This window comes from Jatropha curcas, chromosome 4 (assembly GCF_041381405.1).
Source record: "Jatropha curcas cultivar XTBG-Jc1 chromosome 4, XTBG_Jcur_1.0, whole genome shotgun sequence".
Classification (NCBI taxonomy): Eukaryota; Viridiplantae; Streptophyta; class Magnoliopsida; order Malpighiales; family Euphorbiaceae; genus Jatropha; species Jatropha curcas.
The window spans coordinates 1,118,999-1,137,488 of record NC_143154.1 but is presented as its reverse complement, the minus strand read 5'-3'; the positions used below and the strand labels follow the sequence as shown (position 1 = coordinate 1,137,488).

The 18,490-nt window shown below is 28.9% G+C and overlaps 1 protein-coding gene and 1 long non-coding RNA gene across 2 annotated transcripts; both read right to left on the bottom strand.

The window, feature by feature from the left end:
• Positions 1-4,720: 4,720 nt before the first annotated feature.
• LOC105647083 (NEP1-interacting protein-like 1) lies at positions 4,721-7,285 on the bottom strand. Its single transcript, XM_012233069.4, has 5 exons — positions 6,711-7,285; positions 6,007-6,185; positions 5,624-5,707; positions 5,362-5,529; positions 4,721-5,081 (listed from the first exon to the last, which is right to left on the bottom strand). The coding sequence occupies exons 1-5, from the start codon at positions 6,862-6,864 to the stop codon at positions 4,959-4,961; spliced, it is 708 nt and encodes a 235-aa protein (XP_012088459.1). The 5' UTR covers positions 6,865-7,285; the 3' UTR covers positions 4,721-4,958.
• A 7,201-nt stretch (positions 7,286-14,486) lies between these two features.
• On the bottom strand, positions 14,487-16,743 carry LOC149496622 (uncharacterized). Its single transcript, XR_016320337.1, has 2 exons — positions 16,222-16,743; positions 14,487-15,715 (listed from the first exon to the last, which is right to left on the bottom strand). It is a non-coding gene; the product is annotated as an uncharacterized LOC149496622 (long non-coding RNA).
• Positions 16,744-18,490: the final 1,747 nt, after the last annotated feature.

Here is an 18,490-nt window from a genome sequence, read left to right as displayed (position 1 = left end):
CATGGAAGCTTGCATGTATATCTAATATATTAATAATTTTCTATTTTTGTAAGATGATGAGCCAACATATTCATCTCTCTAAAAATATATTATTCTTTTTTTTTTTTGAAAATTCAAATTATTATCTTTAAAATGTAAAGCAAGTGTAATATGATTAGTCTTCTTACTAGTGTGAGGAGTGAGAAGTCTCGATTTTGAACCTTCTCGACTATAAAAATTTTCACCAATTTAATATTTTGTAGCACATCATATTATTTCGACGCGTTTAAACATTCTAACGAATCAAAACAATTTATTATCTTTAGAATAAAGATACAGTTTCTATTTGTTTATATAATATAATATTTTCTCCTTATCAACTATAGAATTTCATTATAGTTGTCTAATTACAACTATTAAAATTCAATTCATCAAGAAAAATTATTATTTATATATTTATATATCATTTAAAGCCAAAACTCTATTGTGAGTCCGTGACTAGATAAACATCATTGTTTTACTATTTTCATGAATGGAAAATAATTATTATTACTATTTTTATGAATGGGGCCACCAGATGATGAAAATATTCTTATTTTATATAATATATACTTCCAAAAGTTTGAATTAATTAATTGTAATTATTTAGAAAATTGACAGTAAATGTATAATAAGAACCCACAATCTATTTAATCATATTCTAATACCTATTGGACCAAGTAAATAGGAAGGATTACATATTAATTTATGATTATGATGTCCATTAGCAGTTGTTCTATCTCTATTAATTAACTTAATCATAAATATTAATTAATGCAATTATCATAATTGTGTATGTAATTTAATTAATGGTCTAACCTCAGTTGTTGTATGAGAGATTCCCATAGAAATAATATATGTATGGTGAAATTTTGCCTTATTGGCAAACTCCAGAAGATAAAATGTAGCCGTTTAATTGAATGTGCAGTGTAATTTAGGCCAAATGACAAAAATAAAATAAAATTTCAACTTTAATATTTTTTTTATTCATTTGAGATGTCCTATAGGTCGAAATACTATGATACGCTATAGAATAGGAATAATACTCCTCTTAGCTCACCGAACACTTTTGTAATCGGAAGTAGTAGAACTCGAGACCTCCCACGTAAACGAACCAGACTAAGGGTGAGCAAACTTTGGAAAGAACCGAAAATAAAATGAAACCAAATTATTTTTGGTTATTTAATTTTCAGTTTTGGTTTCGATTTCCAATCTTCTATTTTCAACCTATATTTTTAGAAATACTAATTTTGTCTTTATATTTTGTGTTATTTATATTGTTATATCCTTCTATCAATTTTTTATATTCTTTTCATCAAATAAAAGGATAAATTAGTTAATATTGCAAGATACGTGGATAAAGTATTAATATATCAATAAAATGTACAGAAAAGCAATGAACATAAAAGAAAAAAATAAAATTTTGTATTTCTAAAAATACAGGGATAATATTATATATTATAGTAAAATACAGTGATAAAATTGTAGATTTTACCTTTTATTAACTCAGAAAGGCCTAAAGTTTGGATTTTTCTTTTCTTTTCTTTTCTGTTCCTCCCTGTCCTTGAAAGTTCTTAATGAAGAATGGAAAATGTTAGGTCATACACACATGTAATGTCATTTTCTAATTTTTTTTTTTCTTTTCCAAGTTAATTAATTAATTAATTAATTAAAGATCATTTGACTTGAACTTTTCATTACTGTTCAACATTGTTGCCCTAAAGGCAAAGGCAAATATATCAAATCATTGAATGGGATGCAACATGTGATGTTTATCACATGAATGTGCTTCTTTTTAGAGAAAGAGAAGCTACAAGGTAGACCTCTAATTATTTTTAAACTTGAAAATATTCTTCAAATTCAAGTTCAAGAACATTTCCCCTCAAAAAAAAAAAAAAAAAAAAAAAAAAAAAGAAAAAAGAAAGTTCAAGAAGCATGAGATTGTGATGCAAATTTAATCCTTGTAGCATTAAATTTTGTATGAATAACAATTTTATAATCTTAATTTTTTAATTTATAAAATTATATTTATTGGATATTTTAATTTACAAACATGTATTTATTAAATATTTAATTTATAAGATTATATTTTATTATATAACAAATAACTTATGTCAAAAGATATATGAAATACCTTACATAAGTGTCTCATATATATAACTAACCTTAAGAGCTTTGTACGATTTTAGATTTTGAAATTTAATACTCAAACGGTATATCTCATCTACCTAAATAATTTTGATTGTACAATTCGTACCCAAAATTTATTTATTTATTTATTTTTTGTACCTGGGTTATTTGTTTGGTCTAAGGTAGTTGAACTTTTGGTTAAATTCAAATTGTAAATGGGCATGTTGAGGCAAATACATTATAATAATAATAAAGTAACTAAATTATTAAATACTAATATATGATAAAACTGAAAATTAAATGCTAAAAATTCAGGATTTTGACAAAAATAATGCTCTTCAAAAAACTATTTTCCAATATAATTTTATTTCAAAACTATTTACCAATCTAATGTTTGTCCTGCTATGGAGAGAGAATGTTACACTAAAATTATCAACTCAATTTGTAGTTTCAGTGCAATTAAAAAAAAATAATTTATACTGACAAACAGTCAGCAAAAAGTAATTATATGAATAAAAAATAAAATTTATTTTGTATTGAGACAATCAAAAGTAAATTAATTATATGACAAGCAATCACCAATTGAATAAAGTTTCTTAAAAAATTAAAAATATTTTAGTATTCTTATATTTCATAATGAATATAACAATTTAAACTTTAATATCAAATTAGTGATCGATTGTATGAATTTTTTATTTTCATTTCGTGTGTTCGATAACTAATTTCACACTCACATCAAAAAGTAATAAAGTATAAGAAATGAAAAAATAAATACTATACACTACATTTTTAACACAAAAAGTCAATAACAAATAATTTTTGTGGCTAAAAATTTTGGACTTTGACTTGATTACTTTCGGTGAGGGCAATTAAGAAGATTGTAGAAAAAAGGGAAATACATAACACATAATACCCTCAAATCACATTTTCCAAGTTGATCACCGACCACGTGTGTCATAATTGAAAATTTTGTCTTTTTTTTTCTGTTTTAGTATAAATAAGAGTATAATTTTCGAGGGTAAAATTTTTTTTATCCTTCTAATAAAGTGCACTTTCCAAGAATGAAAATTTATAATATATCCATTTATTTGCTTTTTTTTTTTTTTGTGCGAGTAGAAATTTTAAGAATAAAGAATCGAATACAAGAGTATTAAACATCAGGGTTTAACAACTAGTTACTCCATCCGTTTCATTTTAATAGTAATATTTGCTCTTTTCACAAAGATTAAGAAAATGATTGGAATTTATTTATTTTTTAAAAATACATAGTAAAATATTTAAATTTTCCTTCTTAAATGTAAATTAAAAATAAATTACATCTAATAAATATAGATAAAATTAAAAAAATTAGTAATCTAAAAATCCTAAATAAACATTTAAAGCATAACAAGATAAAATTTCTTTTTATTGTTATTAAAATAGAATAGAGGAAGTAGGTAAAAATGGATATTAAGTTCTATTTTCATATATGAAAATCTTTTTTGTGAATAATAATAATAAAATAATAGCATTTTGTTCTTATCTTGTTGTGAATATCCCTAGTTTGGGAAATTCAAGAACTAAAATATCTAACCAAATATCTAACCCACCCCATCTGTTCGCGCCAGGTGTACTTATTGCAAGAAACCAAAAATAACAGAAATAGTATCATACTTGCAATATGCTTGTCTTTGCGGTTTCATAAATGAGAGTAATAAATTCAAATGGTTTCATTCAACTAATGGTTTCATTCAACTCTGCCTCACAACCTTAAATGGTTTCAATTACCATTGACTTATTGTTTCATAAATTTAAGCCAACAACTACCGTCCATAAATCATTCACAATTGCTATTATAAAATTAGGGTCCCGACTGCGACTGCTGATTGCCCCTAATTCCGCCGTTGCTTTTAATTAATGTTAAAATTATTATTATTATAAAATAGAAGAAGAAGGTATTTTTTCGTGACAGAAAAATTATTCAACTTGTAATCCGGAGATTATGGTTGATTATAGTGATTATCTAATTTTGAAGAGAAAAAAGTCATATGTGAAAAACTAATTTAACGTTAACCGTGAAATCATTTTCCATTAATTAATTTTCTTAAAAATTTCGAGGTCCTGTCCGTGGATAGTTTTTGAAGTAGTGTTTACTGTTTTGAGTGATCCTTACTAAGTTTTATAAATTTTTTATGGCTTCTATAAAATACTATACACATCATCAATGTCTGCCTTATTTCCCTATGCAGCAATATTTGTTTATACCTTTTTTTATCGTTTTACATTAATCAAATAATTATTTTTGACTTTTAAGCTTTATCTTGACATTATTTTTCTTGACGTTGTAAAAGATGGAGGGTAGTAATTAAGGTGTCATGTGTCTTACAATTCAGAAAGGCAGATGATTCAAATTCTAAAAATATCCCATGGACCAAAAAAGAAACAGAGCCAAAAAGAAAAACAGTGTATGATGCTCTCTTCATTATCCCCAATGGCATGAACTAATCAATCTTGGCATCTCATTCTGCTTGATCTATTCCTTGATTAGTTCTCATTCTTTAAATCTTGAAAAAAAATTTGGAAAGCAAAAAGATTGATGAAAAAGAAAGCAATTAAAAGCTATCATAACTCAAAATTTTTATACATATCACTACTCTATAGTAAAATGTCATGGCAAATACCCAAGCTACCAGGGCAACAGGGTAACTACTCATCTAGTCATCAGAATGAACAAAACAAAGAAAGCCCTGGAAGGTAATGCCAATATACATGACAAAATATAGCCATTTCTCTTCTTGTAATTTACAGGAGAAAGAAAATAACAAAGAAAATCACAGATCCCTTCTGCATAATGGGCAAGATGCATGCCTGAGAAGCCACTTATCTATGCAAGGTAGGTGAAACATGTGATGGCAATGAGGCAAGCTTCTAACTGTCTCTCCAAGCTGAAAGTCCTGTATATATGCAAGAAATGGCAAAATGTCAATTACAGATGTGTCTTTCCTGGTTACAAATCGCACCACCAGAAACCTATGAGGCATGGACTTGGACATGGACATGCTAACATTGTTACTTTGAGAACATGACACACAGGTTGGGCGAGTCTTATCATGCCAGAAAACTGTCTAAAATGAATATACATCTAGAACTAAAGTGCTGGAGCTTCATAACAACTCACTAATTTGAATAAAGCTGTGTATTGTAATTGACAGAAATAATGTTAAGGAATCACACCTGAAGGCAGACGGAACAACCGACTTTCTCCCCTGAAGCGTCTATATTGTTATTGCTACTGATTTTGACTTTAGGGATCTTTTCAACAGAATCTCCAGGCAATCCCTTGGCACCACCAGTGTCAAAGATGTTCTGGACATCTTCAAAGGTTGTTTCAACAGCACCCATCTAATTAAGGACATTGAACATGTAAAGAATTAACACATTTGGATACTGATATTAATCCAGCAATAAAGTTAGCTTGGATAGCAAATTATTTTACCTGGCTCTGTACTGCACTTAACATAGCTGGGCCAATTCGCTCGCGAACAAGTCTCCCACTTAGGAGGCTTGCAATAACATCAATCTGCCACATTAAGGAAGTTTCATTACTTTCATTGCAGAAGTACTAAATTTGATAGTTCATATTGGATCAACATATTTTAAGGTTGAACAGTCAAATTCATAAAATTATCGTCATTATTAATGATAGTGATGCAGCAATTTTTATTTCCCATGACTTGTAGCGGACACCTAACTATATTATTATCACTTTTTGGTTAACTAGGCTCCAAAGGGGCCTCAGACTCTCTAGTACAACCCTGCCAAACCTCACCGGTACATTTAATGGCATTGTAAGTACATAGAAGTTGCTAAATTGCTCACCAAGTAAAGAAGACACCCGATTCCAGATTCATCTGATTGCCAAAGAAGAAGAGAAGATTCAAAGACTTCAATTGAGAAAACAGCTCCTGATATGGCTCCTACTGCAGCCCCTCTAACAAACCCACTTTCAGTTTCTTGGCCTATCAAAGCTCCTGTCATGGCTCCTAGCAAGGTGCCCACTACAAAACAATAATGCAATTCTTTAGCACATGCTCTCAAACATAGCAAAAGCTTAATACTTAGACAAAAGTTATATATATATATGCAGCAAAATGGCTTTTAGAAATGTAAGGCTTTGAAATCTTTAATTCTAAGGAACCAAACAAGATCACTTGTGAAATAATACATGATCCTAAAATCCCTTTTATAGCTTATATGGAAAGCTTTTCTCGTATATTTTGCAACCCTACAAAACAATTTTATCCATATCATTATCACCATAAAGTCCATTTGCCTCCTTAAATAAGCTTGTCAAGATCCTCCATCTAGAATTAATGGTAATTAATGGAACATAATGATACATCAAATCCAAAAACAAAGATCAGGAATTAAAGATTAATCTCAAAGCCAAAGCCCACATAACATACTACAAAACAGATCCGAGCATCAAATTCCATTCAATCAAGAAATGCATAAAATTTTTATTAAAAAGAAGAATTCCAAAGAAATGTAAAGAATACAAGAAAGAGACAAAAAGAACAAACCTAAAGCAAAGAAGAAGGTGAAGATCGCAGAGAATATATTCCCAATAATGGCAGATACTGCAAAATTACAAACTTGTTTAACTTTCTCAACAAAATCTCCACAGAAAGACAATGAAGACATAGAAAACCGAGACGGGTATGGATAAAACTCCATTTTTTTAGCCTTTAGCTTCCAATTGTACAAAACAGAAGATTATGTTTAAGGATACCTTTGATCTACAAAAGTTGGGTTTAAACAAAGACTAATTATATGTATATATATCTCTCGAGGAGAGAAGAGGTGGTGATGGGTTTATTGGTTTTGGGTATGCTTAGGCGTTAAGAGAAAAGAAATGAGAAGAGAGAAGCAAATCTATATTGATTCATCAACTACCTCGCATTTAAAGCTACTTATATTTTCTTGGAGACAACTTTCTCTATCCACCTGTTTGCTTTGAAACAAAAGCTCTTTCCTTTCTTTTTCTTTATTTTATTTTATTTTATTATTTTCCTATCTATTTCTCTTTCTTTGAAAACCAAGAAGATCTTTTTATTTTCTGAGGGAAAGAACGAAGAAAATCTTGAAACTTATATATACAGTATGAAAATCTTGAAACTTAATATAAATAAAAAATTTTTTGCTTTCAAAGACAAAGAACCTTCATTTTTGACTAATAAAGATGAGTGATTGATATATATAATTTACCCAAAATAAATATTATCATAATTCATAATAAAAAAAAAGAAGAAAAGAAGAGAAACATTTGTAAAATTCTTGCATCACTCGTTGTTTTCCACAGCTGGATAAAGAGAGAGTTGGCTGACAATAGTGATAGGCCAAATATGGTACAAGGTGTACGGATTTAGCCTATACAGCCAATTTGCTTTTAGATCCTTTTCCTTTTTTGCCATGTCCTATTCATAGAACCAAAGCACTTCATTTATTTTTTTTCTTTTTCTTTTTTTTCTTTTTTTGTGAGAGCATCATCACTTAATTTGGAAAAGTAAAGTACTTCACATTACACTTTTATTTAATATATATATATATTATATAATTTGTTCATTATTATTGAACTCAAATTCTTCATTTCATTTAATTAGTTCAATTGATTTGATCTATTGATTATTTATAAAATGGTATCATTATATTTTCGTAGTTATAATTGTATTTTTAAATTTATAAATGAGAAATTTGGTAAGAATTATTAAAATAATATAAATTATATAAGAATTTAGAAATATTTGTAAATAGATTCATTTCAATTTTCAATATTTCTAAATTCAAGTATTATGATCCACAAGTCATTACTAAAGGAAGAAAAGAAAAAACAGAAAGTTTCATTTTTTTTTTTAAACATATAAAATTAGTCATAGGACAATTCGTAGCTAAAGGATCCAATTTTAGTAAATTATGACTTTTTCCTTTCTTAAATTTTTTTTTACTTTTGAAACAAAATGGTTTTTTACATTTAAGTTTAACCAATTCTTTCCAAATTTTGGGTAATTTTTTTTTTTTTAACTAATGAATCCAATGAGTATCTTTGATCTCTATTTTTCTAAATGTAATTCTTTTACTTTCTTTATATTTATCTGAATCGAATCGAAATGAAGTCAAATAATTCAATTAGAAAATTACGTACCTAGATTTTTTAAGAAGTGTTCTGATTTTATCTTTTTCTTTTCAAATGTATGGTCAGAAATACCATCGTTTCAATAAGAATTCTTAATTTTATTGGTTTGTCCATCAGTAGAGCTACGGACTCATTTAGATAAGTTGTTCTCATTGGACTAACCTATTTTCTTTTTTTAACACAAGCAAAACATAACCTTACATCAAGAACAATAAAAGGGTAAAAGACGAAGAGAGACCGAGTCCCATACAAAAACACGAGCATAGTTATAGGAAGCTCGAGCTGAGATATGAGGTAACCTTGTAAAGCTTTGAATTATGGTAACATGATTGATGATAGTAATGAGATGGTGCCTGCCTTTATTAACTTTATAAGGACATCAAAATATCTCTAATTGATGAAACCATGAAAAAGAAAATATCAGTTGGGTTATTTATGAGACTGTGAGTCATGAAACCAATTAAATCCTTACCATATAGACCATTATTAAATAAGTTAATGACACTAACACTTCAAGTCTTATTTTCTGTATCTTAATCTTAATGGTTAAGTAATCACAATTATTTATTTATTACTTCCATCATTCTATTTGCACAGAAAAATTTTCTTTTTTAGATGTTTTTTTATATCGAGAAATTTATTTAATTTGGTAATTTTGGAAATGGAAAGCATGCCAAAGCAAATAATTCATATTACCCTCGTGTAATTTATGAGTAAAACTTTCACCGTAGAAAAATATCAAGATAGCGGCGGATAAAAAATTGGATACTCGTTTCATGCACTTATACTATCGTAGAGTATTTGTTAATAATTTCAATCTCTTCTCGATTAGTTAACGTGCATTATTTGGCAATACGTGCACTGATTTGATTAGGATAGCAATTTCAAATGGCTGCAGAAATTTGAATTTAGCAATTTGTCAATCATACCTTTCTTTTCTCCTGTCTGTATCTTGATACTCATATGAGTATACACGTACTGTACTGGATATTGAAAAGATGGAAAATATTCAAATTGTTGCTGCTAACGTGACAAAATGAGATTATCAAAGTGACAAAAATTCAAACAATTAAGCTTTTTTCAATAGACAAATTTCTAATCAACGAAGGAAGAAAATCCAATCCTCAATTCAAATATATCTAAAAGAATTGATTTTTAAGTTGGTACATCAGAGAATTTTGATTCTCTTCTTATTCATGAAGATTTATTTTTTTAAAAAAACGTAAATTAAATATTAAATAAGTCAAAATGCACAAGTCGAGTAGATTACGTATATATATATGCATTCAACAGCTAAAATTGGAGAATTTATTATTAATTTAAAAGTTCCGTAATAACAAAGTTTTTTCTTTAAATAAAATAAAACATATATATTTTCTTCAAAATATAAAAACTATCCACAACTCAAGCAAAATAATCTTTTTTTTCTTAAAAAAAAAATTTGGAGGTAGTCTTTCTGTTGAATTTTCTACTGAGAGATAAGCATAACGTGATTGTCGAAAAATTCAACTCGTGCAAATTCTTTAATGTATGTTTAGGAAAGGTTCAACACAAACGCGTATCAAATGCCTTCAACACGCCATTTCTGGCCAAAGAATGTTAAGTTAGGCACAGAATACTTCAAAGATACACACTCTTTCTTCGACCTCAGTTGCTGCTTCTTCTCTCCTTTTTCAAAGCAAATGACAATTTTCCTTTTAGATATTTTGACATTTCTATTCTCTTTCTGAAATTGATTTCAACACTACTTAGGCTTTTTTTGGGAGGTAGGTATTGGTTACTTGATACCCCATCAAAAATAAATTTTAGGTTAGTTAGCTCAATTCGGTCAAATGATTTAAGTTACTTTGTAAATAATCAAAATTTTTACTAAAACGTAATTTAGCCAAATTAATGAATATTTTTATTACAATTTAAGAGAATTAATTGTTTCTTTAATCATAATGCAACAATTTTAAACGACTTATATTTATGGACGAATGAAGTGTTATTTAATTCTGGTTTGAATAATATCGATGAATTTAGTTATTTGATATATAACTTTACCTTATAGTTAAAATTCACCTATAAATACAATCTATTTTCATGAATTTTCATTGCATCAATTATGTTTTTAATTTTAATCAAAACGTTCCCTCCCGAGTGTTTTAAAGAATTTCATACTTAAGGTTAGAATTCGAGTCATCTGATTAAGAAAGAATGGATCTCTGTCATCTCAGCTCACTTTTTAGGATATTGCATCAATTATATTAGGTTGAAGAGCGGGAGTTAAACACATGATCACATATTAATCTTTATCAATGTTTGTTATTCTAATCTAAAAAGTATATTAAATGTTAGCATATAGCCAATGACATTGCAAATAGGCCAAATGCATACATTAATTCATTTACTTTAAATAAAAAAAAATTATTCTACCATCAACGCTTTGACCAATTGAACATCTCAACTTATAAAAATTTTCACCTATTGAACATTTTAACTTATAAAATTATTTTATTTATCTATTAAATATTTATTAGACAGTTGAAAATTTTGAAAATCATTATTGTAAAATTGTACTAACCGCACATCAAATTAATAATTTACATATAAACATCAAAAATACTAAAAATTTATTACTGGTAGTATTGGGAGGTGCAAAATGTTATTAAAATTTATAATTTCTAGGGCATAATTCATCTTCTTCAAAATGCCATACAATTTTTTTTATGAAGTATACCGATGAATTTATATATTTATCCATAACAATTATTAAGTTAGGTTCATAACATAATTTAACTAAAAATTAAAATTGAAATTCATCTCAATTTTAGCATAGATAGAGAGGTTGAGAAGGCAAATTAATTATTTTTTCTTTTTTTGAATATTGGGAAAGGAGGGATTTGAACTTGAATGTACTATTAAATCGTAGAACATTTACCGTTAAGCTATGTTTTAGTGTCTAACAAAAAAGGCTACGTTAAGTTATTAATACATACAAAAGAAACGTCCACATAATCATAAAAGTATGTATATATAATAATTAATTAATTATTTGCCAATGAAAAATTAAGTATAAGGTCACAATCAATTAGGATTGCTATATTTTTCATAGAAATTGAAGTTGTAACTAAATAGTATTAAAAACTATACCATAAAAGCTTAGGTATAGGTTAATTAATTCTAAACGTAGAAACGATTTGACAATAAATCTACCTCTAATACTAATTAAATTATTAATAAATACAAACGAAACTTGTACATAATAATCATTCTCTCTACGGTCCATAAAGGAAACATGTGAAGAGTAACTAAACTAATAATCATTCTCTCTACCTAATTAAATTATTAGGGTTGCCATATCTTATTTGGAAGTTGAAGTTGTAACTAAACTAATTAAGTTTTCAAAAAATATACATGATAAATGCTCTTAAAGGAGAAATGTATGAAGCTTTTAAGGGAAAAACATTTTTAGTGGAGATTTTATCCATCCACAGAAATGGAACGTTCGGCATCTTATTTAAATGACTTAAGTTAATCTCCATCAATGTCTGATTTATTCATAGTTCCATACACCAAATTAATCAAGAACATGTGTATATATAGTAATTAATTAATTTTGTTCCATGGAAATCAATTATTTTCCACAGAAGTTGAAGTTCTAACTAAGGAGTCTCGAGAACTTCGGTGTACATGCATACTTAAAACATAGGTTAACGGTAAATGCATATATGATTTTATTTTTTTGAGTAACAGGTTTCGAAAAAATCAATTTACAATAAGATAATTGACCTTAAAATAATTTTAATAATTTTTAATCAATATATTATTTGCGTGTTAATCCTACAAATTTTAAAATAATTGACTAACAATTTGAAGTTGTTTCTAATGAATCCTTGTCTGAAGAAGATAAATTTTAAATTCAATATTCTTTTAAATCAGAATTAAGATAAACTAAATAAATTTCTCATTCCACTCAAAATTCAAACTTCATGTTAAATTAGATTTCATGATCTCTTTTTCACTACTTCAGGAAAATAGTATTTGATTTTTTTTTTAATTTTCTATAAATATTCCTATATTTTAAATGATATAATGCTCATTTTATTTCAGATTTTACGATTTTTCTTATCTAAAATTACATTTTCTACGAAAAGAACTATTAATCTTACATAGAAATCTTCCATTGAACTCAAACATACTTTATTACTTAAGCCACACTTTATATATGAATAAATGACTAATATTTATAAGTAACAAAGTAACTTTTCCCCCTAACATGAAATTAAAATCTTGAAATTCAATCTCCTTGTGGTTGCTCCAAAGGATTGAAAAAGAAAAAGAAAAGGTAAAATCCAAATTTACCAACTAAAGATTTTGTGATTTCATAACCAAATTATCCAAAATCCTCTAAGCTAGGCCACTTTTGACATGGTAAAAAAAAAGAAGCAAAGGTGGAGAGTGAAGACACTTACGGTATTTTTACCCTATGACCTTGAAATTGGTGGGTCAGCTAAATAAGGACCCACTATGTCATGATCCACAAGTCTTGTAATATAATTGCAACTTGGTTTCACCTTTTTGGTCAAATCCATGAATCTAAGAGAGACAAAAGTAAACAAATGAAAACACAACAAGATTTTGTAATTCTATGTGCCTCAAACCTGGGATTCATCAGGATTATCATTTGGAAATTTACATTTCTTTATCTTTAAGAATACAATTAAAATATATGATTTTTATTCACATATATTTTTATGTTCGGAATAAAAAAAAAATTAAATAAAATCCTTTCAACGATGTAATATATTATATTACAGAATATTTTGAGATTAAGATATATTACATTAATATTAAGTTTTCTCTTTGAATATATCTCAAAGATATTTTCTTTTATATTGGTTTTATATACACGAGTTCTTAGGGTGCTCTTTAACGATATCGAATTTTGATTAATTATAATGCAAAATTCATATCAACCGAGAGTTGGTTTAAGTGGAAAAGATTTGGAAACTTATAGTATAAACAAAAAAAGCAAACTTCATATATATATCTTTACCAATTGGATTAAATCCTCTTGCTATTTCTCTATTTTAGTACATTTACTCTGTTAATTTCATATTTTATCTATCTCACTTTGAAATTCTTTTTACTATGACTCCCATTTATTTCAAATAAAAATAATAGACAAGGTATTGGTAGGATGGTAAGTGACCTCAACCTTCGTAAGGATAAGAACACAAGTTTGCTTCGTAGCCCAGAATGATTATTTTTTAATTTGTGCATATTAAATCAAAATATCTTTTATTTAAAAAATCAAAGTATTTATTTGTTATTTTTTGGGATAAAAAAAAAAAAAAAGCCATAGAAACAAAAATGAAGATGGAGAGAGAACAGTCATCTAGTTTGATGGTTTTATGAGCTACAAAACAACTGTTAGGAGAGTTACATATTGGTATTTTATCATGATTCACGATGTTCAGGTGTGCCGTGCTATTGTCACATACCTTTTACTTTAGCCACATAACAGCCAAACCAGATTCCTAAATTCTGAATGAAGGCAGGGACCAAGAACAGGACACCTGCCTTAAGTACCACTATTATAATGGGTAAATTACCGTAAATTTAACTGTCTGGAGAAATTATTTCAAAGCCCTCCTATCCAAAAATTAGCTTTTTTTTTTTTTTGCATTTAAATACTCTGTAATTTTTTTTTTTTGAGTGGAAAATACTCTGTAAAATTTAATATTTAGTTTTTCATGTTTAATATAATGCTATTATTTAATCTCTTGGTTAATATAAAGTTACTCTTTAATCTTTTATTTAAAAGTAAAAATGATATTTTTTGAACGGACGGATTAATTAAATAATGTAAGCAACTAAGTCTAAAAATAAAAAAAAAATGATATACTAATAATTAGGATCAAAGCTCACACACTAGGTAATCATTTATTAAAATATAACTTTTGGTATATATATTGGATGCTAATTAAAAAGAAAAAAGACAATTTTTTTGGTAGAGAAATAGCACAAATTGCATTAAGCTAAATCAAATAACACAAAATCAATAATGAAACTGTCACGACCCGTTTCCGTGGGCCGGACCGGCACTAGGACCCAGGTAAGCTTAAGGCCCATTTACGTTAGGATATAAATAATTTCATGCAATCCAGCCCAATCTCAATTATCGAATAAAATTTAATCTGGGCCTAATCATAATAAATCACATTCCCAATATGGGCATACTGATTCAATTGTGTCTAATTATACAATAAATCATTTATAGAGAGACGCATACGGTAAGTTCTAATTTAAAATACACAATCCTATAACTGCGGAGTTCAACAATAATTTAGAAGTAGAGTAGTATATACAACACAGCTTAAATAGCAAAATTATGACTTTACTTTTGTAGCTCTGCAGGAAAGATTGCAGAGTTTCAGTTGAATCAGACGCTTTTCTACTACTTGAGGGGTTGGATAAGGAGGGGGCGTGAGTTTTGCAACTCAGTGAAAAATAATAAATAATACACACTACATACAGTCACGCAAAATGCACCCTAGTATACTGAATGAACACACAACAGTCAATCATATGGCATCATATTAGCACCCACAATTAATATCACCTTCAAATAATCATATCATGTGGAAATTAGTCAGTGGCGTCACCGAACTCCCGATGAGCTGTCCTCCCACATGGCTCATCCACTCACATGTGCACCAGGGAGCCAATCCCTCATTCTGGCAGACCGATCTAATCCTCACATGACCAGTCCTCTCATTGTTTTTCCATTCTCTCTTTTATTTTCCATACGAACAGGAGGCAACCCAGTGGTCTCCATCCAATCTAGATCATCAGATGCTTACAACAGGAGGCCACCCTGCGGGCTACAATCAAATCTAGATTATCAGGTGCGCAACAATAAGAGGTCAACCTGTGGTTTTCCATATCATCCAGATCATAACGGTAGGTGCACACAGGGGCGCCGATCTCCCATTTACCCGGCTAATGGTAAAATTTCAGGATCCATATAATGGTAACGGTCTCACAAACCCATTGTGACCTACTTCATCCCAATTCCACACAAACAAATCACAGCATTATCATAACACAAGTAATCAAATAATTCATTCAACGTAATACATCAAATCCTTCCAATTGTACCATCATGACAATATACTTATATAGTAATAATGACATAATAGATGCATAAAATGCATAATAATATGCCGATGATAAATAAGCATAAAATAATATTAGAGTTTAATATATATATATATACACACGGTATATATAAATATTGTGCAAATGCAATGCTGATATATATTATTTATTATTACTCACTGTGATGGAGAACGAAGCTCTAGCTTTGATTCTATTCGGGAGGAGCACTAGACGGACCCGGGCGATCTAAGAAATTTAAGAATGACACCGAAAAATAATTATATCAGATAAAATATTTATTTATTACTCTAATAGTCTTAATCTATATATTTAATTTCTATTAACAACTTAATTTCTATGAATAATTTAATTTCTATAAATAATTTTATTTTCTACCGAAATTTCGGCAACACTTCCCCTAAAATTTAACTATCCACCAATCAACTCATTCAATTATTTTTCGGGTTCTCACAGCCCATCCGTCGGGCAATCAATCCAATCAATTATTCCCATCCTCCGTATTCTCCATATCAACATTAATTTATAAATTTTTCTTTAATTCCATAAATCATAATTTCCTAATAATTTATTTATTACTAGAATTTAATTTTTTTAATTAACCAAGTAATTTTAATTGATCAATAGATCAACACTAAATTAATTTAACTAATCACAATTGCTAAAATTAAATTAACTAATTAAGATTACTCAAATTAAATCAATTAACTAAAATTACTAAAATTAATTTATACCCCAAAATTTATTAATTTTTGTCGCAGATCGCTAGATCGGGATTTACGCGTGCCGAATCGAACCTACGCGCACTGGGACTGGAAACAGATGACTGGAGTGGGGCTGGAGCAGCTGGACCACCTGAGACCGACGCAGGAGGAGGAGCTGAGCTGCAGCAGTGGCGCTACTGGCGGCTGTGTAGCGGTGGCGTGATCAGCTGGAGGTGGCGCTACGCGATCTGGTCGAGGATGAAGCGATGCTGCTGGCGTGACGCGGTGGCGTGGTGGCGCGACGCAGGCTCACCGGCGCGACGAGGATCCGCTCGATTTGTAGAGGCGCGATCTGCTTCTGCTCCTTCGCCAGCAATGGAGTTGCAGGCGCAGCACAGGCGCAGGGAAGAAAGGAAAAGAAAAAGGAAAGAAGAATAGAGGAGGTGGAGATGATGGTGCTGCGTGTGGTGTGGTGCCGCCTGTGGACTGGAGGCGCAGAAAATGGGTGAGGGAAAATGTGAAGCATGCGCTGGAGATAGAGGGGAGAGGCTTCTAGAAGTGGTTTGGGCTGATTCGGTTCGATTCCGCCCAAATCTTGATTTTAGTTTGATTTTTGATTTTTCAGTTGGTTTTCGATTCGGTTTATCACTGTATGAATTATTAATTTGCATTTAAATAATTAACTGCATTTCCAAGCTGTCAATTTATTAAATTTAATTGGTAAATTTTTGAAAATAAAAATTCGGGTTATTTCAAAAACTGAGAGGGACAGAATCTCACTTTTTAAGCCTAAGCGTAGAATAAACATATATTACAAGTAGATGAACAATCTCGTGCGTTGATTGCTTAATAAAAGTATAGAAAGTTCATTTAACAAAAATTTATGATAAAAAACAACACTATGTTGTGTTCAACAACAGCTTTTTAAAATGCTAAACACTAATTTTTATAGTGTTCGATGACATAACATTTGAATTAACTTTTAAATATTAAGATAATGTTTTATAAAAAGTTAACACATATAATGTTTAGCTTTTAGTATTTTATAAAAAGCTACTCAAACAACTAACAGCTAAACGCTACTAAAACAGTTGTCAGCTATGAAAAAAATAATAATTTTGTCGATTAGACCCTAACTCAATTTGGTGTGCTGACTAGGCACGGCCGGTTCAAAATTTTTAAAATGTTGAACCCAAACCAGCCCTTGAACCACCAGTTCCGGAGAGATTCTGGTTCCGATGCAGTTTCGATGAACCAATGGTTTCGATCACGATTTACGGCGATATATGTTTTTTTTTTTTAAATCAATTTTAGTGTTACATCTTTCTTTCAAAAATATTAATATAAGTTTAAAAAATATTGGTAAATTTTATTTTAAATAAATTTTAGAATGCTCATATTCATATAAGAATAAAATTAATTAATTTTATAAAATAACCAAATAAATTATCACTTTATTTTGTTTAAATATTATTAATTAAACAAATTATAAGAAAATTTTGAAAAATACTTCAAAAGAATGTAATTTTAAACTTAGTAAACAATTTAAAAGGGTAAAGCAAAATATAAGTTTAGACCAAATATTTCTCTTTTTTTTTATCATTTATTTTTTAGATTTTTAACTTTTAAAGTAAAATGTATTTAAAAAAAAAAGAATTTTAAGTAAAGTATATCATGGAGTAAAATATTATTAAGACTTTTAAAGATGTATAGAATAGGCTAAGTGATTATCATTTAAGAAAAAAATAGAAAACTTTTTATTTGAACCGAATTGGAATCTCCGGTTACGGACTGATTCAGATTCAGATTTTAACATCCATACGAATTTTAACCGGTCCTTAAATCACCGGTTCCGATTCAAAATAAACCGGTGGCCATAACTGGTGCTGACTGCCTAAAGCTTGGACTTACATCTATGAATCTGTCTCAATTAACACATTATGGGGAGAGTTGGCTTTGATCCAACTGAGAGCCTCAGCCACCTACTGGTCCTGGGCTCCTCGGTTTTTTGTTTCGCAAGAGTACAAAACATGTCCAAGCTTTGAAAAATTGGTACATGTGTAACATGGTCTACAATTTGGAGAATCTCTCTACATATGTACATAATTTTTTAATCCTTTATATGGCATTTTTTTTTTATTATTTGGTCTTTTTGGATGTACTAAAACGGTAAAACCCCACTGGCGAAGTCAGTATAAATATTTAATTTCTTTTCATCAAAATTTTATATTAGATATACAAATATGAGTGTATCAATTTTGTAATTTCTATTTTTAGTAGACATCCATGGTGTAATTCC